Source organism: Tamandua tetradactyla, chromosome 10, assembly GCF_023851605.1.
Source record: "Tamandua tetradactyla isolate mTamTet1 chromosome 10, mTamTet1.pri, whole genome shotgun sequence".
Lineage (NCBI taxonomy): Eukaryota > Metazoa > Chordata > Mammalia > Pilosa > Myrmecophagidae > Tamandua > Tamandua tetradactyla.
The window spans coordinates 26,936,750-26,964,706 of record NC_135336.1 but is presented as its reverse complement, the minus strand read 5'-3'; the positions used below and the strand labels follow the sequence as shown (position 1 = coordinate 26,964,706).

The following is a 27,957-nucleotide window of genomic DNA, read 5'->3' as shown; positions in this document are numbered from 1 at the left end:
TAGAGAATTTTTTTTTAATAATTTTTTTAAAAGAATACAAACTACAGCTGTCACCACAATACCAATGAAAGTCTAAAAAATAATAACATTTATCAGGACCATTTACTAGCACAGCACCTGGGACTCATATAATACCGCGCAGCACAACTATCATTAGAGTCAAAATTATTGCCAGACAATGCATGAATGTGATTTCGTGACAACAGAACTATCTGTTCACGTATATGTGGTTGGTCACATGTTCACCTAATAAATTTTTTTCTTAAGAGAAGTGGTACCTGAAAGATCCAATTTTGCGCACACACTGCCGGGAACCTCCGCAAAAATACGCGGAGGATAAGTCTGTGAAGTATCAATTCACGGAGCTCTGAGGCCTTGTGGTGGAGAAGGTGTGGTTGACAGTGTGTGGGAATCACCTCTTCTCAGATGACACCTCTTCTCAAGTGAAAGTTGTTGGCCCGAGCTCTCACATTAACACTGCTACATTAGCCGATTTCCACCTCCAGGTGAGTTGGAAAGCTCGTGCTGCTCGGAGAGCCCCAGGCCTCTTCTCCCGGGGCAACCAGCAACCAGGCACACAGCCACAGCCGGAAGGAAGCGACTCCGTCGGGAGAACCCAGCGCGCTGAGGCCCGAACAAAGCCTACAGGAAACGACGTCATCGGTCCCCCGGATGGTGGCCGAGACGACCCTTTTCAGCCGCCATAGCACCTGGCAACCTAGAACAGCCAGGGAGGAGACCCAAAATGGAGGAGCTTTCAGAAGATGCTCTTACTAAATTCTTAGAAGCTGAAAGAACAGCTGGGCATGCAACTGCCAGCCATTATGAATACCAGGATGAAGCCAACTGGAAGAACCAGGCTGAAGGGGGAGCAAATGACCAGACTGATCACAAAATAACTGCCAGGGCTGCCTACAGAATGTCCACTCAGGTTGAACCCAAAGTATTTCACCAAGATGACCACAAAGTATATGAACAAATTGGGAGCAGAACATCTGGCCAGTCTGACAGCAGAACATTCAACCTTTCTGACACTGCAGACCATAGAGCATTTCCTCAGACTGACCACAGAGCATCTAACCAAGCTGATCATGTTGAGTCTGAACAGACTAATAGAAGATTGTCTGTTTCTGCTGATCGAAGACATTCTGAACAGATTGATAGCAAGGTCTCTGGGTCTGCTGACCGATCTTCTGAACAGACTGACCACAGAACATCAGTCTCATCTGAGCAAAGACCTTCTGAACAGATTGATAACAAGATCTCTGGGTCTGCTGACCGATCTTCTGAACAGACTGACCACAGAACATCAGTCTCATCTGAGCGAAGACCTTCTGAACAGATTGATAACAAGGTCTCTGGGTCTGCTGACCAATCCTCTGAACAGACTGACCACAGAACATCAATCTCATCTGAAGGAAGACCTTCTGAACAGGTTGACCACAGACCTTCTGTCTCATCTGAGCGAAGACCTTCTGAACAGATTGGCCGCAGACCGTCTGTCTCATCTGAGCAAAGACCTTCTGAACAGATTGGCCGCAGACCATCTGTCTCATCTGAGCGAAGACCTTCTGAACAGATTGACCGCAGACCATCTGTCTCATCTGACCGAAGACCTTCTGTCTCATCTGACCGAAGACCTTCTGAACAGATTGACCGCAGACCGTCTGTCTCATCTGACCGAAGACCTTCTGAACAGATTGACCGCAGACCCTCTGTCTCATCTGACCGAAGACCTTCTGAACAGATTGACCACAGACCGTCTGTCTCATCTGACCACAGACCTTCTGAACAGATTGACCGCAGACCATCTGTCTCATCTGACCGAAGACCTTCTGTCTCATCTGACCGAAGACCTTCTGAACAGATTGACCGCAGACCATCTGTCTCATCTGACCACAGACCTTCTGAACAGATTGACCACAGACCGTCTGTCTCATCTGACCGAAGACCTTCTGAAAAGATTGGCCACAGACCATCTGTCTCATCTGACCGAAGACCTTCTGAACAGATTGACCACAGACCGTCTGTCTCATCTGACCAAAGATCTTCTGAACAGATTGACCGCAGACCGTCTGTCTTATCTGACCGAAGACCTTCTGAACAGATTGACCGCAGACCGTCTGTCTCATCTGACCACAGACCTTCTGAACAGATTGACCGCAGACCATCTGATCAAACTGACCACAGAGCATCTGTACAGACTTGGCACAAAGTATATGACCAAACTAGTAGTCTAGAAGAACACCAAGCTGAAAGCAGTGCTGACCACCTTACAGATGATGACTTTGATGAATCTGATCAGTTTAAGGATGGAGCAGATGACTGGGTTGATGACAGAGAAGACTATCTAGCTGAATATAGAATACCTGGCCTGTTTGACTACAAATCATCTACTGAATTTGACGATCGCACAGTGGACAGAGTAGCTGACTATAGAGTGCAACCCTGCAAATTTGAGGATAGCCAAACAGACTTCAACAATTCAAAGGTTTCAGTTGAAATAGAAACTGAAACTGAAGGTGAAAGTGTAAACTTTATCCCAGCCTACCACCTAGCTGATGCCAAATTCACCAATTATTACACAGATAAAAAACAAGCCTATTCCCAAAGGTTACCCTCCATCTCATCCAAAATGGACTACATGATAAGTCAAGAAAGAGCTCAAGCCATAGAAACCAAACTTGTAGGTTAAAGGGGCATTTTGATACCTGCTTGGAAGGTTGGGGGCCAGACAAGGGACTGTGATGGGGGTGAGGAAGGATAAGGGAACATTTTTGATCAAGGATAAGGGGAAAAAACCCTATTATGGTATATGTGACCCATTAGTTTCAGGCAGGGCAAGAAATACAGTTGTGTTGCTTTCTCTGTTTCCTTAAGGCTATTTGGGAGGGATCAATGAACCAGAATTCAGCATTCCTGGGTTTCAAGTCCTGGCTCTGCTGCTAACTCGGGCACACAGACATTTTCCCTCTCTGAGCTTCTACCAAGAGAAAGAAATTTGGAATAGATTTGAGATTCCTATGAAGGGAAAGAGATTTGGAAAAGATTAGAGATTCATAACATACCTCGCAGGATTTGAAGTGCATTATATTGCCTAGAGAGTCAGTGAATCTTTCATAAAATATATGTGTTTTCTCCAACTCCTGGTCTTTAGATCCCACCAACACCAGATTCCACTAATAACAACAAAAATTTCTGGGCTTTTAGATTTATAAAAGACTCTTTGGGGGGGGTTTCAATTTCAGGATGGTTTTATAGAATCTGAGCAAGAAAAGAATTCTCATGTATACAACCAAACTTCTAAGAAGTTCCCTCCTATAGTATATGAAGATCCTTATCAGGTTTCACTCCAATACATGGAGAAGCATAACATTCTGCAAATATTCCAGGTAAACCTCTCAAGTCCTCTTTTTAACTGTGACTTTTATAGTACTTATTTAAAAGACAAACTCTGATCTGGCTTTCAAGAGATACAAGAAAGGGCCTTTGTAGTTAAAGGGATATAATCTAATTGGAAATTCACTACATGCATTAAGATGTATTAGCCAAAGGTCGTAAATGATAAACACTAAATGAATGGTACTATGATACAAAAGCCTTCAGACAAATCAGAGTTCAGGTAGACTGGTTGATAGAGAAGAACTTAGCGAAGGGATAAGTCTGAGACAGACTAGAGTGGAAGGACAAAACTACTGTTAACTGAAAAGAAAAGAAAAATGCTTTTCAAAGGGGTATAACACTTTCAAAGAGATGACCAATCTCATGACTATCTAAGAAAATGCATTTTTTAACAGACAGGAAGGGAAGAGTTAAAAGTTGCTTCTAATTCTCAAAGTTACAAATTTTATTCACTTCAGTTTTGCTGCTGGAACCAACTTTAAAAGTTTGACATTTTTTAGCTGTTATGGAATTACAACACTGGATTATCATGTCTACAATTTTTTTTTGATGTTTGATGGGTTATATTTATTTTGTTTGCTCATGTTTATTTTTACATTAATGTTACTATATAACAATGTATATGTACATATTTAATAACATATATATGCATGAAGTAATTTTATGATTAGAAAAATTAGTAATGACCATCTCCCATAAAAACAAACCTGGAAATGTTTCCATTTAAAAAAGATAAAGAGAAAACAGCACAAATTTTGCAATTTGGAAGTCCAAGGATCAAATCCTAACTTTGCCGCTCACTACCCTTGTGATTGGGAAAATATCCTCAAGTTTTTTGAATCTTGATTTGCTCATATAAAATGGGGATAAGTGATTCCTACTTACTTAACTCTGCTCTATCTATGCCTTTCCTTCTTAAAATGTCGTTTTGTTAGACAATGCTAATGGATGATTTTTCTGGCTATAATCGAAGAACTACTAGTTATTTAAAAGGTGAAAGCTGTTAAAGAGAGTAGAGTTTTGATCATTCTATAGATAATTTTTTTCATCCAATAAAGAAAAATAATGGTTATGGATGCAACATTATTATAAGAAAAATTAATTATCAAATATATGTTCAATAGAAATATGTTAAATACATAATAAATGTATTTTCATTAAGCAGACCTGAACATTCTATATCTGAAATTTTACCAGTTGTTATTCCCTGCAATTTATACCTTAAATTTACCCTATTGTATCCCTTGCAAATGATAATCATGCATACTTTATTATAAATTTGGCATCATTTATCAACAAAATTAAGTGTGGAAGTGAATCTCTTAAGTTTTATATATATCTTCTCATTTACTCTTACAAAAACTGAAGATCATTTTCACTTTTCATGATCAACTACCTCATAAGAAAGGTTCTATGTAAAATCATGAAGAATTTTTTAAATTTTATTTGAAAGACTTTTCACTGACTATTCTTCAAAGAAAGTAATTTATTGATTTCTCAGTCTAGCAAGATCAAAATTCTCAAAACAAAGACTTTCCTCCAAAAATATTCTCTCACTAGCTCTTTGATCTTGGAAACTAGTTAAAATATCCATTGCTATTCACTACTAAATTCTTTATTCTTCCAAATTTTACCTTAATTTGCCTAATTTCATCAGTGTAGGAAAGTAATTTATCATGTTTAAGAGATACATGAATTTCATGCTATGGTACATGCTAGATTAGTACACATAATTGCATCAGATATAATCTGACCATGTAATTCTAGCTCAGAAACAAAATGTGATGCTTTATTCTCTCTCTCAGCAGATCACTGAAAACTTAGTCTATGAAAAGCCAGAGGACCCCCTGCATTTTATGCTCAGCCAGGTATGGAACAAGAAAAAAAAAGAACAACCTTTTTACTTTTTTTATTGTAAAATACATCCCACAAGCAGAAAAATGTGAAATAGAAAAATGTGCAACTCAATTACCATGAAGTGATTATACCTGTGATTGCCATTCAAGTTTAAATAGAACATCAACCATATCTCAGAGGTTCCTCCTCTTTTTCCTCTTAGTTATTACTCCTCAAAAAGGGACCATTATTCTGGCCTTTATATTAATGATTTCCTCATTTTTCTTTACAAACCTAAGCATGAAATCTGAAACACATTTGTTTAGATTTGTCAGGTTTTTGAACTTTTATGAAGGGAACCATGAAATATGTAATTCTTTTTGTATATGGTATCTTTTGCTCTAAATTATGTCTGTGAAATTCATCTATGCATTGTATGTAGCTGTAGTTCACTCATTTTCATTGCCATATGGTATTCATTGTGTGAAATATCACAAGTCATCCATTCTATTTGATGGGCATTTGGGTTGTTTCCAGCCAGAATCTATTACAAAAAATTTATTCTATGAACCTTCTTGTGTCTCCTGATGGACCTATTGAATCATTTCTCTTGAGTACATTCCCGGGAGAGGAATTGCTGGAACATATGCTCAGCTTTAGTAGATTATTACAAACCATTTTCCGAAGTGATTATACCAATTTACACTCCCACCAGCAGTATGTAAAAATTCCAGTTAGTCTGCATCCTTACCAACACTTAGTTTTATCATCTTTTTAACATCAGCCATATCATTGCAGTTTCAATTTGGTATTTCCTGTTTACTCAGGCAATTGTAAAATTTTTCATTTGTTTACTGATCATTTGAAAATGCTTGTTCTTCTGTCTTTTTCTTCTTTTGTAAGGACTTTCTATACATTCTACATATGAGCTCTTTATTGATTGTCACTGATACTTCTCCCATTCTGTTTTCCCTTTTTATCTCTTACAAATATCTTTTGATGAACAGAAATTCTTAATTTTGATATACTCAAATTTAAATCTTTTTCTTTATGATTAGTACTTTTGGTGTCTTATCGCACACACAATAATTTGCATCAATTTGCAGTGTACAATTAGTTGAATTTGATAGTAAAATATGCAATAAAAACACCAGAATAAAGATACGTAACATTTCCAGAACTCCAAAAGATCCCTTGTGCACTTACAATCCTTCTTAATTTGCCAAAGCTGCCATCACAAACACCGCACAATAAGTTGGCTTAAACAACAGGAATTTATTGGATTGTCATGTTGAGGCCGGGAAGAGGTCCAAAATCTAGATAACAGCAACACTTTCCCTCAAAGACTAGCATTCTGGTGGTGGTTGCAGGCGATCCTTGGGGTTCTTGGCTTTCCCATGACAAGGTGATGTTCTTTCCTTTCACTTCCAGATTCCCACTTTTTCCTTCTCCCTGTGGCCTTCTCTAACCCTGGTTTCTGGTTTCTTCTCTTTATAAAGTCTCCAGTAATTGGGATTAAGCACCACTCTGTTCAGCTTGCCACACCTTTACTAAATTAACACCTTGGAAAGATCTTATTTACATCGAGTTCATACCCACAAGGATCAAGATTAAGATTAAGAACGTATCTAAATTGGAGTACATAATTCAATCTACCACATGGCCCATTCTTCCCTCTACCCCAGCCGCAGACAATAGTTGATCTGCTTTTTGTCATTATAGATTAGTTTGCACTTTATTTAGATGGAAACATTCAGTTGTGCTCTTTTGTCTAATTTCTTTCATTGAGGATAATGAGTTTAAAACTCGTTCATTTTATGTCATGTATTAGTTCATGCCTATTTACTGATATGTAGTATTTCATTGTATGGATATACTATATTTTGTTTCTCCATTTACTTGTTGATGGACATTTGGGTTGTGTCCAATTTTTGGTTACTGTGTTTAAGCTGCTATGAACATTTGTGTACAAGTCTTTGTGTGGAAATATTTTAAAATTTGTCTTGGACAAATACCTAACAATGATATGGTTTGGGTAATATTGTAGGTGTGTATTTAAAATTTTAACTTACTACCTAATAATGTCCCACATTACATTCTCACTAACAGTATATGAGAGTCAGTTGCTCTATATATTCACCAACATTTGATTTATTGATCTTTTTAATTTTAGCCATTCTAGTGGGTATATTTCATTGTTACTTTACTTTGCATTTTCCTGATGAATAGAGAGGTTGAACATATTTTCATAAGCTTTATGGGAGATTGAATCATGTCCCCCACAAAAGGCAGGTTCAGGTCCCAACCCCTGGTCCTGTGAGTGTGAATCCATTTGAAAATAGGACCTTCAATGATATTATTAGTTAAGGTATACCCAAACTGAATGAGAATGGGCCCTTAATTCAATATGACTGAAGTCCTTATAAGCCAAGGATATTGACTATGGAAGAAGCAGCCATGAAGAAGGAAGAAGCTGGAAGTCAATGGAACTGAGAAGAGAAAGAAAAAGATGCCACCATGTGCATTACAGTGTGACAGAAAAACCAAGGACCAAGGATCACCAGCAACCAGAATGCCATGGTCTTCAGACTGATAGGATGTCAAAATTGCTGACACCCCAATTTTGGATTCCTCCTAACCTCAAAACCATGAGCTAATAAATTCCATTGCTGTTTTGGTTTGCTAAGGCTGCCAGAATGCAATAAACCAAAAAATGGATTGGCTTTTACAAAGGGAATTTATTAGGTTACAAGTTACAATCCTAAGGCATGAAGATGTCCAAATTAAGACACCAATAATAGGATACGTTCTCAGAGGAAAGGCAGCTGGCAATCAGGGTTTCTCTGTCACATGGGAAGGCACACAGCAACTTCTGCTGTCCGTCTCTCCCAGCTTCTGGTTTCAAAATGGCTCTCTCAGCTCCTGTGGGTCCTTCTTAGTTTTCCCCAGGGCATTTTCTTTCTGAGCTCTCTCTCTCCATGAGCTCTCACAAAGGACTCCAGTAAAGGTTGACGACCCATCTTAAAAGGGCAAGGTCAGATCTCCATGGAAACAACCTAATCAAAACATCTCACCCAACAATAGGTCTTCCCCCACAAGACTGGATTAAAATAACATGGCTTTTCTGAGGTACATAACAGTTTCAAACTGGCACAATTGCTTAAACTAACCCATTGTATGGTATTTGTCTTAGCAACCAGGAAGCTAAAAGAAGCTTATTGGCCATTCATAATCTTCTTGGATAAAGCATCCGTTCAAATTTTCTACCTGTTATTTAAATAAGAAAGCTGTTTTCTTATTATTGCACTATAATAGTTCCTTTTATATTCTGGATACCATTCTGTTGTCAGATATATGTATTACAAATATTTTCTCTTGTTGTGTGGCTTTCCTTTCTATCCTTTTTACAGTGTCTTTTCAAGAGAATTTCAATTTTGATAAAGTATGATTCATCAGCCTTTTCTTTTAGGGCTTATACTTTCTGAATCTGATTTAAGAATCTTTAGCTAATCCAAGTTGTAAAGATAGTCTATTCTTTCTTCTAGGATATTTATCATTTTAGCTTTAAAATTTAGGTTGGTGATCCATTTCTAGTTAATTGGTTTTGTATGGTAATAGTTTTCTATTGCTGCTGTAAAAAGTTACCGTAAACTTAGTGGCTTAAAACAACTCAAATTTCTTATTTTGTATTTCTGTAGGTTGGAAGTCTGGTACAGATCTTTCCAGTCTAATATCAAGATGTCTGCAGGCTGTGTTCCTTTTTGGAAGCTGTAGGGGAGAAACCACTTCCTATTCATTTGGGTTGTTGGAAGAATTCAGTTCCTTGTGGTTGTAGGATGAAAGTCCCCATCTTCTTGCTATCTGTAAGCTAGGGGAAATTCCCCGTTTCTAAAGGCCACTGCATTCCTTGGCTCGTGACCACCTTTCTTCATTTTCAAAGCAAGCTATGAAAGTTAAATCCTTCTCCTGTACGTCTCTCTGACCCAATCCTCTGCCTTCCTCTTCTGTTTTTAAGAATTCATATATTTAAATTGGATAAGCCTGGAAAATCTACCCTTTCAACTTCATTAACCTTAATCTTATCTACAAGGTTTCTTTGCCATGTAAGGTAGCAGTTTCTGAGGATTAAGGCATGGGCATCTTTTGGGGGCTATTCTGTCTACCATAGGTGTGAAGTAAGGTCAATGTTCAGTGTTTCCCATAAAGATATCCAGTTGTTCAGCACATTTGTTGAAAAGCCTTTCTTTTACAAAAAGAATTGCTTTGGTACAACTGACATACATATTCTAATTCTGTACTGTCTTCTCCTTTCCGCTGACTCATGTCTTTCTTTTCGCCAATGCATACTGTCAATTACTGTAGCTTTTAATAAACCTTACAGTCAGATAGTATAAGTCCTCCGTTTGTTCTTTTTAAAAATTGCTTAAGTTTCTCTAACTCATTTGTTCTTCCATATAAATTTTTGAAGCAACTTGCCCATTTATACAAAAAAAAATCCTGCTGGAATTTTTGTTGAGATTGAATTGAATTTATAGATCATTTTGGAGAGAATTGACATCTTAATAATATTGATACTTGCCATTCATGAACATGGCAATCTCTCTATTGATTTAGATATTCTTTAATTTCTCTCAGCAATGTCTTGTCCTTGTAAGTATAGAGGTAGATTTATCCCTAAGTGTTCTATCCTTTTGGTATTATGATAAATGAAATTGTCTTTTAACTTTACTCTGCAGTAGTTTGCTGCTAATATATAAAAATATAATTCATTTTTGTATATTAACCTTGTATCCTATGATTTTGTTAAATCACTCGTACTTGTTCTGTAGATTCCTTGGGGTTTTCTATATAAGCAATCATGTCATCTGCAAGTTGTAACAGTTTTACTTTTTCCTTTGTGATCTTTGTGCCTTTTATTTATTTTTCTGGCCTTATGGCCAGCTCTTCAGTATAATGTTGATAGAGGTGGTAAGAGTAGTCATCCTCAAATTGTTTCTGATCTTAAAGGGAAATCATTCGTTCTTATTAAGTATAATGTTAACTAAGATATTTTATGGATGCCCTTTGTCAAATTAGGAAAGTTCTCTATTATTCTTAGCTTGCTAAGTTTTTATCATAAATGCTTTTAAATTTTGCATTTCTGGAATAAACTTTACTTGTGATATATTTTCCTTCTTAGATATTATTGGATTCAGATATCGGGGGGGTTCTAGATATATTATTGTTACTAATTTCTAATTTAGTTGTATTTTACTCTATATAATTCCAATCCTTTTAAATTTGTTGAGACTTTTTAATGGCCCAACCTATGGTCTATCTTTGTTAATGGGTCATATGAACTTGAAAAGAATATATATTCTGTTTTTGTTGGTATAGGGTTCTGTAAATTCAACTAGGTCAAGGAGATTGATAGTGTTGTTCAAATCTTTTACATCTTTCCTGATTTTTTTGTTTAGTTCTATCAAGACTGAGAAATGGATGCTTAGATCTTCTATAGTAATTGAGGAATTATCTACTCTCTCTTTAATTCTGTTAATTTTTCCTTCATGTATTCTAGGGCTCTGTTCTTAGACACAGATACATTTATGAACAGTTTATCTTTCTGATTATTTGCCCCTTTTATCATTATGAAGTGTCTATCTTTTCCTTGGTAATATTCATCTTGAAATCTATTTTCCTTGATATTAATATAGGCAGTCTAACTTTTTTTATCTTGCAGTTTACTTGGTATATCTTTTTTTTTGTATGCTGTATGGCAGAGTCACATTTCATTATTTTTTTCCATGTGAGTTTCTGGTTATTGCAGTACCATTTTTGAATTTTTGTTTGTTTGTTTTGCTTGTTTGTTTATTTTTTGGGGGAGAAGTGCATGGATCAGGAATCAAACCCAGGTCTCCTGCATGGCAGCCAAGAATTCTACCACTGAACTACCCTTGCAACCCTGGTATATCTTTTTCTATATGTTTATTTTCAATTATCTGTGATTTATATTTAAATTGTGTCTCCTATAGCACAGAATTGGGTTTTACTCTCTTATCTATTCTTTTCATCTTTGCTTTTTTTAACTGAACCGTTGAGACCAAGGCTCGGGCAAACTGTGGATCTTCTGTCTTTACAAGTATCATGAGCTGTTTTCACTTATTTTACATTTTTTAACTGGATGAGGAGGAGGATGAGAAGGGGGATAGAAGAGGAGGAAAAGAGGAGAAATAAGTATTTTAGACAAAGTGTAAAATATATATTATCTGGCTGTGCCGACTCCTGGTTTAAATCATTCACATTTAAACTAATTATCAATATGGTTGAATTTAGAGCTCTCATTTTTTATTTGTTTTCAGTTTGTCTCCTTTTTTTCATCCCTTTCTTCCCTTTTTATTACCTTATTTTGGGTTATTTGGATATTTAAGTATACCACTTTATCTGATCGCTTTTCAGCAAAGCATCTCTGTATTTTTCTTTTTTAGTGATTGCTCTAGAGATTATAATATATATTATTAATCCTTCACTGTTTACTTAGAATTGCTATTATGCTACTTCACATAAAAGGAGGAAAACTTACAACCATATAGGTTAACTCCCCTCCATCATCCTTTGTTTTGAACTTGTCATTTGTATCCCTTTCTGTATATATGAAAATCCCCACAAGACAATGATATAATTTTTGCCTTAAACAACCATATGTATTTTAAAGAACTTTAAAGGAGAAAAATAGTTTGCATTATCCAGATAATTTCCATTTCTACATTCTTTATTCATTTGTGAATTTCCAAGTTTCTCTCTGAAATTGTTTCCCTTCAACCTGAAGAACTTCTCTTAGCATTTCTTGCAGGGCAGGTTTCCTGGCAATGTAAACTCTTGGTTTTCCTTTATCTGAAAATTTATTTCACTTTCATCCTTTTAAGGCACTTTTGCCAGATTTAAAATTCTGCATTGACTTTTTTCCCCCACCTTTTAAAAAATGTGCTTTCACTACTTTCTGGCCTTTGTAGTAACTGATGAGAAGTTGTAGTTATTCAATGTTGTTCCCCTAGATGTAATGTGTCATTTTTCTCTGGCGGTGTTCACTATTTTTTTATCTTTAGTTTCCAACAGTTTGATCATGATGTGTGTTTGAATTTATCCTTTTTGGTGTTTGCTAAACTTCTCAAATCAGTAAGTTGATGTCTTTCACCAAATTTTATCATTTCTCCAGATATTTTCTCTGCCCTATTGTCCCTCTTCCCTTTTTTTCCCTCTCTTTATAAAACTTTTATCCATGCCAAAAATACAAACAGTCAATAGAAAATGGATTTTTAAACTCAGTGTGATTGTGGGTACAGAGATGATATGCACTGTGACCTGCGAGGTCTTTAAAAGGAGAAAGCCAGGCCTTCAGTTTCAACTTGGATGTAAAAGGCCATGATTCAGCCGATCTTTGCTACACAATAAGTGGCTTGTACAGTGGCTCCCACTGGGTCACAGTGTCATTACAACTAGGCTGTGTGCTGGACTTTGGGGCTTCTCCCTCCCCAAGGAAAGCTTATCTCCTAAACTTCTCTGCTAACCTTCTCTGCCTTACAGGTTTCAGGTCCTACAGACGTGAGACCTTCACTTCCTACTCCTGCACTGCACAACCCCTGATCTGGAGGAATTTCCTAGCAAAATGAAATGAAATAAAAGAAAAGTGAACTGCAGGAAACTGTGCAATTCATTTACTGAATGGCCCTGTTATGTTGATTTCCACGTTTTTAAGGAAGGTGTCTGTACACCATATAGTGGAAAGACATGTTATTTGTGCTTAACTTGAAATGGTATCTGAAGTCATTCCGATAGAAACATCAGGGCCTTCTTTGATCAGAGACATAGCCCTCTATTACACATTGATTGTTTCTGGAAGACAAGGTTTGACTTGTGGTGCTTTTCTCTGGAACACAGGCTGTTCTAAGTTCAAAAACTACGTGCCCATTATTTCTCTGAATTGTTGCACTTTTGCATAGCCATCCATTCACAGTTTTATTCAAGCAGGACATAATTACCTATACCCTGGATGGAATTAATCCTTATATCGCATCACTATCATTTCCTATATCTTTAAACTACAGTGCCCCTATTAATTAGTTACTTCTAAACAGGTTATGCTACTCAGGTATTTATTGCTTCATGGCAGTAAATACATTCCTGAGTGGGGGGTGTGGGTGGAGGTTCAATCAGATGACATTTCACTACTAACATTATTTCAGCTGATTTTCTTTTCTGAGCTAGCTTCATCCCAGTGTGGTTCTTGATACTTGGGCATACAATTTTTCTGCACCAGCTTTTGTCACATAATTAATGATCTATAAACAAATGCCCCACATATGGAGTAACAAAGATTTATAGGAACATGCAGTCTCAAGCCCTGGATTCTTGCCTAAGACCCTGTGACTCTTTGCCAGTCACACGGGTAAAGATGCACCCTGTGTCCTGACATGCAGCTGACCACGGCACAGGGAGTCCTTTAGGTGCTATGTCTGGGATCACCAAGGACTCTAAACTCATTTAATGCACATGGCACATTTTCTGCTCTCTGCCTAAGGAAGACAATGGTGTCACCAGGACCTGCTACTTTGAACTTATAATTCCTTCTTTTCTGGAATTTCTGAAAGAACAAGGCTGACATTTACTTCGATAGCTGCATCAACTGCCCAGTCAAGAACCCACCTACCTATTCAATCCATCCTCATGTATAAGACACAGAAGGAAATGGCAGCCTTAACTCCATGCTGCTCAGATATGTCTTCTGGTTGCAAGTGCTCAAAAGGACCACAGAAGGGCCATTAAATAAAACTTCATGCCCAACCGAGGCCTTCATTCTGAGGCCCATGGACCACAAAAAGGAAGGAGCATCATTAAGGAGGGCTCAGACTCTTAGAACCTAGGGAGATCACTGCTGCAGAAGTGAAAGATCAGCAAGGATCCCACTAGCCAGATAATTTATGATTCTGATCTAAGGACAGGAGAGAGGTCAGAATTTTAGCTGTTGCACTAAAACAATAACATTCTCCTGGTACCAGTACTGACTTCACTCTCATCTCCTGATGCCCCATTTGAGAGTTTCTAGCCAAACTCTAGGAGAAAAAATATCTCCCAAATCTTATTTTTGTTGTTTCTCCCATCTGAATGAATAGAGTTTTCTACATCATAGTTCATGCCTGTGGAATCCCCAATCTCTCCCCACTTGTTATGACTGCTGAGTGAACTCCAAGCATCTTTGAGGCTTAGCATGGGCAGTGGGGCTGGAGAAGAAACAGTGGCCACAGCCTCAGGGCCATCTTAGAGGAAGCTTTGTATGAACAGGTACTCAAATTAAGCCCCTAACTTCCCCATCTTACATATACCCCAAGCCTATATCTCTCATACATTTGATTGCCTCTTATCAGTCCACTCCTGCTTTTGCTCTGGAGAGTTCTGAGTCTTCTGTTCATCCACTTGGACATAGTCTGCTTTTTGCTACTCTGAAAGAAAATTTTCTTCTATACAGAGGCTGGTAATACTGAATGATTAAAGTCAAGGGCTAAATAATCCAGGCTGAATTTCTTTGTCCAAGTAAAAGCAGCACTGCTCAGGGAGTTGGCTTGTCTGTGCTCCTGCATTTGAATGTAGCTTTCCTCCTCTTCTCTGGAAATAGGATTGGCATAAAAGCCTTGCAAAATTAATACCATTTCATTCTGGGGAGAGAAAGCTGGTTTGATTGCAAAGCATTCTGAGGGTCCTGCTTAGAGATGCATGTTCCCAGATGGTGGAAAGGTTTCTCAGGTCCAGTGGAGATGGCCATGATTTCCTCTGAGGCTTGAGATCTCTATTCACTGGAGGAGGCTCCAGGTCTGCAGGTAGCTCAGACAGTGGACTTGAGATGCTTCCTGAGCTCATCAGGATGTAGTCATCTGTGGTGCAGTGTGGCTTAGTGCCAGAGGTGGTGGCACGGGGCCCATGGGCACAAAGCTGTCTTTGGCACTGGCTGAAGCTTGGAGCACCTTGGGGAGAACCTCCATGGCAAATTTAAACTCAGTCGCTTGTCTTGGTGTCTTAAGGATTGACCTTCCACATCAGCTTTCCAGATTCTCAAGTTATCTAAAACAGAGAGAGAGATTCTTCTTGGAACCATAGTGCATTCTGGGTTCTTGGTGCTGCTGTGCCCGCTCCACAAGAGCTGCTGCTGCTCTTGACATCAATCAGAGAGATGGCTTGGCCTGGGCAGACCAGGCAGTGGAGTGCTGGACATAATGTCCAGTTCTTTTACTACACAGAACAAGGTACCTTGGTTTTTATCTACCTGAATGGTGAAATTTAAGTAAGTTTCCAGCAATGGTGAAGATGACAAGTAGTTCCTGAATGGCCCACTGATTTCTCTACTCCTAACCAGGGCGGCCTGAAGCCTTGTGGAAGGTGCCTTCTGAGATCCATCCCCATGGTGTGAGGGGTAATCCAAGTTACTGGAGGGTAGTGATGGCAAGAAGTCAAGAAAACCTCATCAAATAAAGTCTGTTCCTTCCCCACACGGAGAATTCCTGATATCCTCACAAGCGGGGACAATCAAAGCAATAGGCTTAGCCCTCAATCTAGGGTTTGTTCATATGAAACTTAACCCTGCAAAGGATAGGCTAGGCCTACTTAAAATTAGGTCTAAGAGTCACCCCCAGAGAACCTCTTTTGTTGCTCAGATGTGGCCTCTCTCTCTCTCAGCCAACATGACAAGCAAACTCACTGCCCTCCTCCTCTGTACGTGGAACATGACTCCCAGGGGTGTGGACCTTCATGGCAACATGGGACAGAAATCCTAGATTGAGCTGGGACTCAGCATCAAGGAATTGAAAAAACCTTCTTGCCCAAAAGGGGAAAGAGAGAAATGAGACAAAATAAAGTGTCAGTGGCTGAGAGATTCCAAACAGAGTCGAGGGGTTATCCTGGAAGTCATTCTTACACATTATAGAGATATCACCTTTTTAGTTAAGGTGTAATGAAGAGGCTGGAAGGAAGCACCTGAAACTGTAGAGCTGTGTTCCAGTAACCATGTTTCTTGAAGATGATTGTATAATGATATAGCTTTCTCAGTGTGACTGTGTGATTGTGAAAACCTTGTGTCTGATGCTCCTTTTATCTACCTTATTGACAGATAAGTAAAGCATATGGATTAAAAAATAAATAAATAATAGGGGGAACAAATGTTAAAATAAATTTAGTAGATTGAAATGCTGGTGATCAGTGAGGGGGAGAGGTGGGAGTATGGTATGTACGAATTTTTTTCTTTTTATTTCTTTTTCTGAATTGATGCAAATGTTCTGAGAGGTGATTGTGGTGATGAATATACAACTATGTGATGATATTGTGAGTTATTGATTATATGCCAAGAATGGAATGATCGTATGGTAAGAATGTTTGTATTTGTATGTTGTTATGTTTAAAAAAAAGATTTTAATTTAAAAAAAAGAGAAGTCTGTTCCAATGAGCAATCTGAGTTTGACCAGCTATCATATCAGATGGGGAGACAGGCATGATGCAGTCTTCCAGTATCACAGTTGGACAATACCAAATAATTAGGAAGAAAGAGAAGCTCTGACTCGCTTCTGGTTTCCTCTGTGGCTAAGGTATTAGCAGTTGGGTCATCTCTGGGCAAGGAGGACCCAGCACCTTGGGCTGTGGGAAGAGAGTTGGCAAGGGAAAGCTGGAGGGAGGAGCGTGTGCAAGAGAGGCTCTCCAGAGTCCTTGCCATCCTCCGACTGCACACTCACTGAGATCTATTACTCGAAGACGTTGGGGTTGCCACACTTGCCACCCCGCCCAAGGAGGAGGCCTGTTTCTTTCTAGTTGCCTCCACGTGGCTGCCAGGAAATGGAAAAGTCTGCCTGACACTCGTGTTTTCTCTATATTGGGTGGCACCGCTCCGGGCCAACAGTAAAGTAAGCCACAGCAGCATTTCAACCTCTCTATGTATTTCCTCATTTTGTAATGGGGGCTTATCTCTGACATCTACCTTTAAGTTTCGGCCAGAGGAAACAGTGAGATAATGTTTACAGAGTGGTTTTGCACAGCAGCCAGGTGCGGCTGTCCAGGATAGACCCAGTGAAGGTGAGCTGGCTGTGGTTCCCACAGGCTCCCAGCCTCTGGGCCCTCTTTTCTTTTGGGGGACAGATATTACCCATTAGAGCTTTTGATATTGTCCAACAGATCCTTGAAGCTCTCTTCCTTTTTCTTTCAAGTTTTTCCTTTTTCTTCTTCAGAGCAACTAATTTCCTTGCACTGTTTTCAAGTTAACTAACTGCTCTGTCAACTTTGTTCTGCTATGAAGTCATCCCAGTGAATATTTTAATTTTTCATTTTTAAACTTTATTTGATTCTTTCTATATTTTTTAACTTTTTTAATTGAATAGTATAACATATATACAAAGCAAAGAAATAAAGCAATAGTTTTCAAAGCACGCTTCAACAAGTGGTTACAGGACAGATCCCAGAGTTTGTCATGGGCTACCATACAATCCTCTCATGTTCTTCCTTCTAGCTGCTTCGGAATATAGGCGGCTAGAGGACATAAATTTTTTTGTAATTACAATCGATTTTTTTTCCATCTTTTTTTTTGTGAAAAATAACATATATACAGAAAAAGCTATAAATTTCAAAGCACAGCACCACAAATAGTTGTAGAACATATTTCAGAGTTTGACGTGGGTTACAGTTTCACAATTTTAGGTTTTTATTTCTAGCTGTTCTTAAATACTGGAGTCTAAAAGAGATATCAATTTAATGATTCAGCATTCATATTCATTTGTTAAATCTTCTATATATAATTCCACCATCACCTTTGATCTTTCCATCCCTCTCTTTAGGGGTGTTTGGCTATGGCCATTCTAAATTTTTCATATTGGAAAGGTCTGTCAATATGGGGTGTGGAGGTGGAACTATCTGATGTTCTGGAGAGTCTCGGCTACATTTCAGGACTTATCTAGACCAGGAACCCATCCGGAGGTTGTAGGTTTCTGGAAAGTTATTCTAGTGCATGGAACTCTTGTAGAATCTCATATATTGCCCTAGGTGTTCTTTAGGATTGGCTGGAATGCTCCTGGATGAAGGTTGGCAGGTTATGATAGGTGGCAAGGTCTAACTGAAGCTTGCGTAAGAGCAACCCACAGAATAGCCTTTTGGCTCTATTTGAACTCTCTCTGCCACTGATACTTTATTAATTACACTTCTTCCCCCCCCCCCTTTTAGTCAGGATGGAATTGTTGATCCCACTGTGGCAGGTCTGGATTCATCCATACGAGTCATCTCCCACATCGCCAGGGAGACTTTCACCCCTGGATGTCTTGTCACACATAGTGGGGAGGGCAATGATTTCACTTGCAGAGTTGAGCTTAGAGAGACTGAGGACACATCTAAGCAACAAAAGAGGTCCTCCAGAAGTAACTCTTAAGCATGCCTACAGGTAACCTAGCTTCTCCACGACCTATGTACGCTTCACAAGAGGGAGCCTCATGATTAAGGGCATGGCCTATTGATTTGGGTGTCCCTTAATTTGACACAGTATCAGGGGATTCCTGGATGGTAAGGCTTAATAGGTCCATAGTCTTTCTCCCCTCCCTCAGGGGGGTTTGCCAATACTTTTTGATGATCTGCTTAAGATACTCTAGGATGTTTCCAGGCATTACAATAATCTATACAGTACTAAAGGACTTCTTTCTTATTCTGTGCTCCCTGTGTTTCAATTGTTCAAATGAGCTATGCTGTTAGGTTGGATTACATTACACACTACAGAAAATTTCAGTTCCAGATCAAATAAACCTTTCTTCCATTGGTCTCAAAAATTTGTGTGGTTCTAAAATATTGACACTGCCTTCCCTACCTCTATGTTCTGAATTACTTTAACCCTAATCTGTTCAGCTTCATTCTTATCTCGAAATATCAGGATATATATGTAAAGCAGCCTCCTAAAATGCAAAAATTATAATCACAACTCCAGACTTAATATGTCTGCTCTAAAAGCTAACAATCTAGGCCCCTGTTTTCTTATAAGCATTTTCTAAAGGTGACCATACCATTGTTGTTCTTTTATTTCTGGTTTATTTTTTCTCACCAAATGTCCCACATGCTCATTCACATCACTGCATGCCTCACGACTTTGTCCGTTTTGTAGCAGCACAACCTTCATTCATAAGTAGACACCATCGTTCACCAATCTACTTCTCTGTCAGTGCATCCTTCAGCTACCCACATTCATCAGGCATCATGTAGAAAGTCCAAGTCCACAGTTCATCAACATTCTCAATTTTAGATAATTTCATTGTTCCCAAGAGAGAGAAAGCCAATAAACACACCCTCACCAAATAGGAAATCTAAACCTCCTCTTAACTCCTCTCCCCCCCCCCCATTTTTTTACCTCTGCTGTTGCTGTGGTAGTGCTGATGGTTTCCTATTGAACATAGCTCATAGCATGCAATAGCAGTTTTTCCCCTGCTCCTTGACCTAAACACTCTTTAAACAAGAATCATAGCTTTGAAGTAATTCTTGTGAGAACTGATTCATATTTCTGGTGTGAATCAGTGGGACACGTAGGTCTATACAAACCCTTTCAATCTTGTTCATCTTCAATATGGTAATATTATATATAAACCCACTAGAGAGTCACCTTCACTCCTACCTATTCCCTTACATTGGAGTTCAACCTCCGTTAGCTAATGGTTCATCCATCTCTAGCTTCTATCTATCTCTAAGTCTCCTATATTCTGTATTATAAGCCTCTGATTATACTTTTATGCTGGTCATAAAAGTGGACTCATACAGCATCTGTCCTTTTGTGTCTGGCTAATTTCATTCGGCATTATGTCCTCAAAGCTTATCTATCTTGTCATGTGCTTCAGGACGTCATTTTGTCTTACTGCTGCAAATATTCGATCCTATGTATATACCACATTTTGTTGATCCACTCATCTGTTGATGGGCACTCGGTTTGTTTCGATCTTTTGGCAATTGTGAATAATGCTGCTATGAACATTGGTGTGTAAATGTCTGTTTGTGTCATTGCTTTCACCTCTTTTGGGTATATACCAAGCAATGCTATTGCTGGGTCATAGGGCAACTCAATCTTTAGTTTCCTAAGGAACTGCCAAACAGTCTTCCATACGGCTGCACCATTATACATTCCCATTAGCAGGCCATAAGTGTCTCAGTTTCTCCATATCCTCTCCACAATTTATTATTTTCTGTTTGTTTAATAGCAGCCATTCTTATAGGTGTGAGGTGATATCTCATTGTACTTTCCCTTATAGCCAATGAAAATGAGCATTCTTCATGTGCTTTTGAGCCATCTGTATTTGTTCTTCAAAAAAAAATGCCTATTCATATCTTCAGCCCGTTTTATAATTGGGTTGTTTGTTCTTTTGTTGTTGAGTTCTATGATTTCTTTGTATATACAGAAAATCAAACCTTTGTCTAATACGTTATTTCCAAATATTTTCTCCCATTGGATTGGCTGCCTCTTCCCATTTTTGACAAAGTCTTTTGAGGTGAAGAAGTATTTGATTTTGAGGAGTTCCCATTTAACTATTTTTTTTCTTTTGTTGCTTGTGCTTTGGGCGTAAAGTTTATGAAGCTACATCTTATTACTAGGTATTAAAGATGTTTCCCTACATTTTCTTCTAGAGCTTTATGGTGCTAGTTCTTATATTTAGTTGTTTGATCCACTTTGATTTAATTTTTGTGTAGGGTTGTAAGATAGGGGTCCTCTTTCATTCTCTTAGCTATTGATATCCAGTTCTTCCATGCCCAATTGTTGAAAAGACTATTTTGTTCCAGTTCAGAGGATTTGGGGGTCTTGTCAAAAATCAGTTGACCATAGATTTGGTGGTCTATTTCTGCCCTCTCAATTTGATTCCATTGGTCAGTGGCTCTATCTTTGTGCCAGTACCATGCTGTTTTGATCACTATAGCTTTATAGTAGGTTTTAAAGCCAAGGAGTGTTAACCCTCCCACTTCATTCTTCTTTTTTTTAGGATGCTTTTAGCTATTCAGGGTCTCTTTCCCTTCCAGATGAATTTGAGGGTTAACTTTTCCAAATCTTCAAAGTCGGTTGTTGGAATTTTGACTGGTACTGTGTTGAATCTGTAGATCAACTTGGGGAGAATTGGCATCTTAACTATATTTAGCCTTCCTACCCATGAACAGGGAATGTCTTTCCACCTATTTAGATCTCTTTGATATCTTTTAGCAATGTTATGTAGTTTTCTGTGTACAAGTCCTTTACATCCCTAGTTAAGTTCATTCCTAAGTACGTGACTCTTTTTATTGCTATTCTGAATGGAATTTTTTCCTTAACTGACTCCTCAGCTACCTCATTGCTTGTGTATAGAAACATTACTGATTTTTGCACATTGATTTTATATCCCACCACCTTGCTGAATTTTTTATTAGCTCTAGTAACTTTGCTGTTGATTTCTCAGGATCTTCCAAGTATAGTATAATATCATCTACAAATAAGGAGAGTTTTACTTCTTCCTATCCAATTTGGATGCCTTTTATTTCTTTGTCTTGCCTGATTGCCTTAGCTAGAACTTCTAGCACAATGCTGAATACTAGTGGTGAGAATGAGCATCCTTGTCTTGTACCTGATCTCACAAGGAAAGCTTTCAATCTCTCTCCATTGAGTATGATGCTGGCTATCAGTTTTTCCTGTATTCTCTTTATCATATTAAGGTAATTACCTTTGATTCCTATCTTTTGGAGTGTTTTTATCAGAAAAGGAGGCTGAATTTTGTCGAATGCTTTTTCAGCATTAATTAGATGATCATGTGATTTTTTTCCTTTCGATTTGTTAATGTACTGTGTTACATTAATTGATTTTCTTGTGTTGAACCATCCTTGCATTTCTGGTATAAACCCCACTTGGTCATGGTGTATAATTCTTTTAATGTGCTGTTGGATTCAGTTTGCTAATATTCATGAGAATTTTTGCATCTATGTTCATTAGGGAGAGTGACCAGTAGTTTTCCTTCTTATAGAATCTTTACCCAGTTTGGGTATTAAAAGAATATTAGTTTCATAAAATGAGTTAGGTAGAGTTCCTTTTCCTCAATTTTTTGGAAAACTTTGAGCAAGATTGGGGTTAGTTCATTACAGAATGTTTGATAAAATTCCCCTGTGAAGCCATGTGTCCCTGGGCTTTTCTTTGTAGGAAGATTTTTGATGACTGATTGAATCTCTTTACTTGTGGTTGGTTTGTTGAGATCTTCTATTTCATCCTGAGTCAGTGTAGCTTGCTTGTATGTCTCCAGGAATTTGTCCATTTCATATAAGTTATCTAATTTGTTGCTGGATAGTTGTTCATAGTATTCTCTTATGATTTTTTAATTTCTTCAGAGTCTGTGGTAATGCATGCCTTCTCATTTCTGATTTTCTTTATTTGCATCCCCTCTTTTTTTCTTTGTCAGTCTTGCTAGTGGCCCATCAATTTTGTTGATTTTCTCAAATAACCAGCTTTTGGTTTGATTGATTCTTTCTGTTGTTCTTTTGTTCTCCCATTCATTTATCTCTGTTTTAATCTTTGTTACTTTTCTTCTCCTATTTGCTTTGGGGTTAGTTTGCTGTTTTTTCTCAAGCTCCTCCAGGTGTACTGTTAAGTCCTCAATTTTTGCTCTTTCTTGTTTTTTAATATAGGCATTTAGGGAAATAAATTTCCCTCTTAGCACAACCTTTGCCACATCCCATAAGTGCTGATAAGTTGTATTCTCATTCTCATTTGTCTCCAGATAGCTTCTTATTTCCCTAGCAATTTCTTCTGTGACCCACTGGTTGTTTAAGAGTGTGTTATTTAATCTCCATGTATTTGTGAATGTTCTCATACTTTGGTGGTTATTGAATCCACCTTCATTCCACATTGAGCAGAGAAAGTGCTTTGAATAATTTCAATATTTTTAAATTTATAAAGACATATTTTATGTCCCAGCATATGATCTATCCTAGAAAACATTCTATGACAACTAGAGAGGAATGTGTATCATTGTGTTTTGGGGTGCAGTGACCCATACATGTATGTTAGGTCTAATCCATTTATCAAGTTATTTAACTTCTCTATTTCCTTGTTGATCTTCTATCTGGTTGTTCTATAGTGGGGAGTGGTGTATTGAAGTCTCCTACTATAATTGTTGAACCATCTATCACTCCCTTTAGATTTGCCAACGTCTGTCTCATGTACTTCGGAGCTCCTTGATTGGGAGCATAAACATTTATGATTGTTATATCTTCTTGCTGAATTGACCCTTTAATTTGTCTATATTCTTTGTCTAGTATGATGTCTTTGCATTAAAGTCAATGATGTCCGATATTAGTGTAGCTACTCCTGCTTTCTTTTGGTTACAACTTGTGTGGAAAATCTTTTTCCACCCTTTCACTTTCAATCCATTTATATTCTCTTGTCTGAGATGAGTCTTTTGTGAGCAGCATATAGCTGGATTATGTTTCTTAATGCATTCTGCCAGTCTGTATCTTTTAACTGGTAATTTTAGTCTATTAATATTCAAAATTATTACTGAAAATGCATTTCTTGATTCCACCATCTTATCTTTTTTTATTTTATTTGTCAGATCTATATATTCTTTTCCTTCTTTCTCTTTGTAGTTTTTAAATTACCCTTAGTGGTACTCTTCAATTCTGTGCCCTCCTCCAGACCTCCCTCTCCTGTCTTTCTTTTTTCAGCTGGCAGAACTCCTTTTAGTAGTTCTTATAGAGTCAGTCTCTTATTGATAGATTCTCTCAGGACTCGTTTGTCTGTGAAAACTGTAATCTCTCCCTCAGTTTTAAAGGACATTTTGGCTAGGCACAGAATGCTTGGCTGGAAGTCTTTCTCTTTCAGGATCTTGAATATTTCATACCACTGCATTCTTGCCTCCAGGGTGCTAGTTGAGTAGTCTGAAGCTAGTCTTATTTGATTTCCCTTGTAGTAGATTGTTTTTCTCTTGCCATTTTCAGGATTTTCTGCTTCTCTTCAACATTTGACAGACTGATTAGTATGTGCCTTGGGGAAGGCCTGTTTGAATTTATTCTGTTTGGAGTTCTTTGGGCTTCTTTGACATGTATATTTATGTACTTTATGAGGGTTGGGAAGTTTTCCCCCTTTATATCCTCAACCGCTCTTCCTAGCCCTTTACTCCTCTCTCCTCCTTCTGGGACATGAATGAGTCTTATATTTGTAGCTTTGTTTTGTCTATCATTTCCCTGAGTTCCTATTCAATTTTTTCCATCATTTTTGTCATTTGCTATTATGAGTCTTTGAAGTCAATTATCCTGTCCTCTATATCACTTATTCTTTCTTCTGTCTCTTCACGTCTGGTGTTGTGTGCCTCTCCTGTGTTTTTTATTCGGTCAATTTAGAGTCTTTAATCTCTGTGATTTCTGCTATTTTTCTATTCTTTCAAATTCCTCTTTATGCTCTGTTACTGTCTTCTTGATCTCCTTTATGTCACTTGCTATCCCACTTATTTTATTAGGTAGAGTTGTATGAACATCTCTGATTAGTTCTTCCAATGTCTGTGTCTCCTCTGGTGTTTTAATTTGTTCATTAGGCAGGGCTATATCTGTCTGCATTGTGATATGCTTAGTGATCTTCTGCTGTCTTCATGACATGTAAATGTCTTGATTGATTTACTTTGAGAATTGATTTCTTTCAGTAGTCTAAGGCCTTGTGTTTGTGGGATGGTTGTACAGCAGGGCATGGGATGGTGCACTCAGTGTGGTGATTTGTTTCAAGGGCAGGTTTAGGCACAGGTTGGGGATGTTACACTGATGTTTGTGAACATGGGTACCCAATGGCCAGGGAGGATGTAGCTGTGTGGGTACACTGGTCTGGGGGCCACAACCCTGGTGTGCACTGATCTAAGGCATGGGGCCCTTTGTGTGTGTGCATAGAGCTGTGGCAACAGGTCTGTATTATGCTTTCATGAATTGGAGGTTGATGTGACCCAGTTGTGCAGGTCAGCCTTTCTCAGAGCTGGGAAGTGAGACTGAGGGCCATATACATGTGCAGGTCTAGGATTGCTATAAAGTGCTGTTCCCAGAGCTGAATGATGTGAATGGGGGTCCAGGCACATGCGGGGGCCTGGGAGTGCCGTGAACGGATGTGCAGAGCTCAGGTGGGGTGGAGTGAGGCTGTGCGAAACTGTGGATGGGGCAGGAGGTGGGGCAGAGTTAGCCTAGGTATGGAGGTTAGTGCTCGCAGCCTTTATGCACTGATGACAGCCTGCAGGGCACAGTGAGGGGGACGTAGTGCTCAGGAGAGGTGTGGAGAGGTGGGTTGAGCTGCATCTGGGGTGGGGGTGGGAGGCAGGTACGTACACTGGGGGCTGATGAGGTGGGGGCATCTGAAGTGCAGGGAAGGGGAGCGGGTGATAGGGTTCAGGTGTGTGGGGTGTGGGGTGAGTCTCCAGCCACGGGGCTGCACTGGTGAGGGTAGTACGCTCAAGGCATGTGTCCTGACTTACTTCCTAGTCCCAGGCTCCCATCCATACACTCCTGCGGGCTTCATGGCTCTGCAGCTCTGTGCCAGGCTCCGGCTTTCTGGCTCTCAGTTCCTCAGTCTCTGCAACCAGGGCTGCCCCATGTGGTGCAGAAGGCTCTCCCAGGTCAACCACATTTCTGAATTGCCACCTCAGTCACCCCCCTGTCCCTTCTCTAACTTTTCCATGGAGCAGGGCTAATCTCCTCTATATATTTTTGTTTGTGTTCTTAGATTTCCTATATTTTCTTTCATTTCAAGACTATACTTACTTTACTTCTTTGAATATGGTTATAATAATTGCTTTAAAGTATCTGGCACTATCTGGAGCCGCTTGATGTTGGCATCTGTGATTGTCTTCCATTTAGAATCGGCTGCATTTTCTAGGATTTTTTTAAGTAGGATTATTGTAGATTGTATCCTAAACATTGTGACTCTTATATTGATGTTTGGTTCACCAGAAGAATAGTTAGATTCAAACTGTAAGCTCTCTCTTGCTCTCTGTGCTTAATGTTTTTTATCTCAGGTCAGTTCTTTAAGCCTTGCTGCACTGAATTGAATCTGTCCTGTGAATTCAGGGATCAACTTGATATTTGTGCAGAATTCATATACATAATTCAGGAATGTCCTTTCACTTCTAAGATTCTCCCCTACTCTTTAGTATCTGACTATTTTTGACTAGGCTACTCTCCCTGACAATGGGTTTTCTGTCAGAATTTTAGGCACTCCTATACAACCTTTGGATCAAATGTGAATAAAAAAAAAGAGAAACTCATTCCACATTGGTCACTTGCTCCAAGTTTAAACTCCCCTCCCAAATCTGTCTGTCTTTGCCTAATCTCCGCACCCTTTAGGTAGCTGGGGGTTTTGGTTGTATGTATTTTATCCATAATGTAAAATAGCTATTTTGCGCAGGATTGATTTTTAGGTGCTTACTTCTACATCTAGGAAAAGAATTTCCTTTTTTATAATATATGCATTTAAGTATGTGGTATTTTCATTGTCTTTATTTCAAATAGTTTCTAACTTTCCTTATGATTTCTTCAATACAGGTACTTTGGATATTAGATTATTTATGTAAATTATTAGATACTGGATTTCCTAGTTATCTTTTGATTAATAATTTATAAGTTGGACTTTGGTCATAGAACATACTCTGTATGATTTCAAATCATTGAAATTTGTTGACATGCTTTATGACACACATATGTTAATTGTAAGTGAATAATCAGGGATTGACGGAAAGGTTTATCCTGCAATTATTGGAAACAGTGTTCTGAATATATCCATTATGTCAGGTTTACTGAACATTTTCAAGTCTTCCAATATCATTGTGAACTTGTCTATCTCCTATAGTTCTGTCAATTTTTGCTGTATATGATTACAGCTATGAATTTAGAATCTTTATCTTTCTGGGAAAGTGAACTTTTATCGTTATGAAGTATATATCTAATTCTAACTACTGTGTTTAATGTTATGTTCATACCAGATTTATCTTAGTCAATTTTTAAATGGCATATTATTTCATCCTTATTACTTTTAATCCTTCTGTCTTTAAATTTTAGATATATTTCTTATCTTATACTTGTGTTTTCTTTTTTCTAATCATTATTCAAGTCTGACAAGCTTTTAATTGGAACATTAAGCCATTTATATTTGATATAACTAAAGCTATAAACTGGGTTTAAATTTCCATGTTACCATGTGCTCTCTTTGTTCTACTCATTCTTTGGCTTTTCCTCTATTTTATTACCTTGTTTTATTACTCTATTTTTGCCTCTGTTAGCGTAATATTTTTAATCCCCTAGAGATGACAATATGTATCCTTGCCTTATCAAAATCTAAATTATTTGCCCCGGGTCCAACAAGGACTTCCGCATTTTAAATCTCTACATATTTTTACCCCCATAGGATATGGTAATTTCGAGTAGACCACAATTGTAAGTGGAAAATTTCTTTTTCATTATCCTCAGGTACAGAACATGATACAAAACAGAGATGAAATATAAACCTACAAAGAATGAATCTCTCCTCAGCATTGCAACAACCATCAGTGTCAACGCTGTGTTCGGTTTCCCACTCTGAAAAAATGGTTTTTGAGTAGCCATTGGTGGTGGTTTGACCTAAATTTATTCTTAGTTTTTAAGTAGAAATCTATGGGGTATCTTTATAAAATTCACATAACAGATGCCTCTGGGTAATCACCTAAAAATATGCACGTTATACCT

The 27,957-nt window shown here is 38.2% G+C and overlaps 2 protein-coding genes and 1 pseudogene across 5 annotated transcripts in view; 1 reads left to right on the top strand and 2 right to left on the bottom strand.

Annotated features, from left to right (window-relative positions):
* The window catches only part of IGSF11 (immunoglobulin superfamily member 11), a 341,723-nt gene extending 341,106 nt beyond the window's left edge, over window positions 1-617 (bottom strand). Inside the window, exon 1 of the mRNA XM_077118260.1 lies at window positions 279-617. The gene's annotated coding sequence lies outside the window, so the exon portion shown is untranslated. The remainder of the gene's footprint in view (window positions 1-278) is intronic.
* Window positions 281-27,836, top strand: TEX55 (testis expressed 55). Of its 4 annotated transcripts, none has more exons than XM_077118258.1 (4): window positions 281-2,686; window positions 3,249-3,392; window positions 5,211-5,270; window positions 27,703-27,836. In XM_077118258.1, the coding sequence occupies exons 1-4, from the start codon at window positions 746-748 to the stop codon at window positions 27,736-27,738; spliced, it is 2,181 nt and encodes a 726-aa protein (XP_076974373.1). In that variant the 5' UTR covers window positions 281-745; the 3' UTR covers window positions 27,739-27,836. The 4 variants fall into 4 exon arrangements, with proteins under 4 accessions (XP_076974373.1, XP_076974371.1, XP_076974370.1 ...); XM_077118256.1 differs by lacking the exon at window positions 27,703-27,836 and adding an exon at window positions 12,799-12,922; XM_077118255.1 differs by lacking the exon at window positions 27,703-27,836 and adding an exon at window positions 12,799-12,922 and having other exon boundaries at window positions 5,208-5,270.
* On the bottom strand, window positions 14,611-16,966 carry LOC143648836 (GRB2-associated-binding protein 3-like; annotated as a pseudogene).
* Window positions 27,837-27,957: the final 121 nt, after the last annotated feature.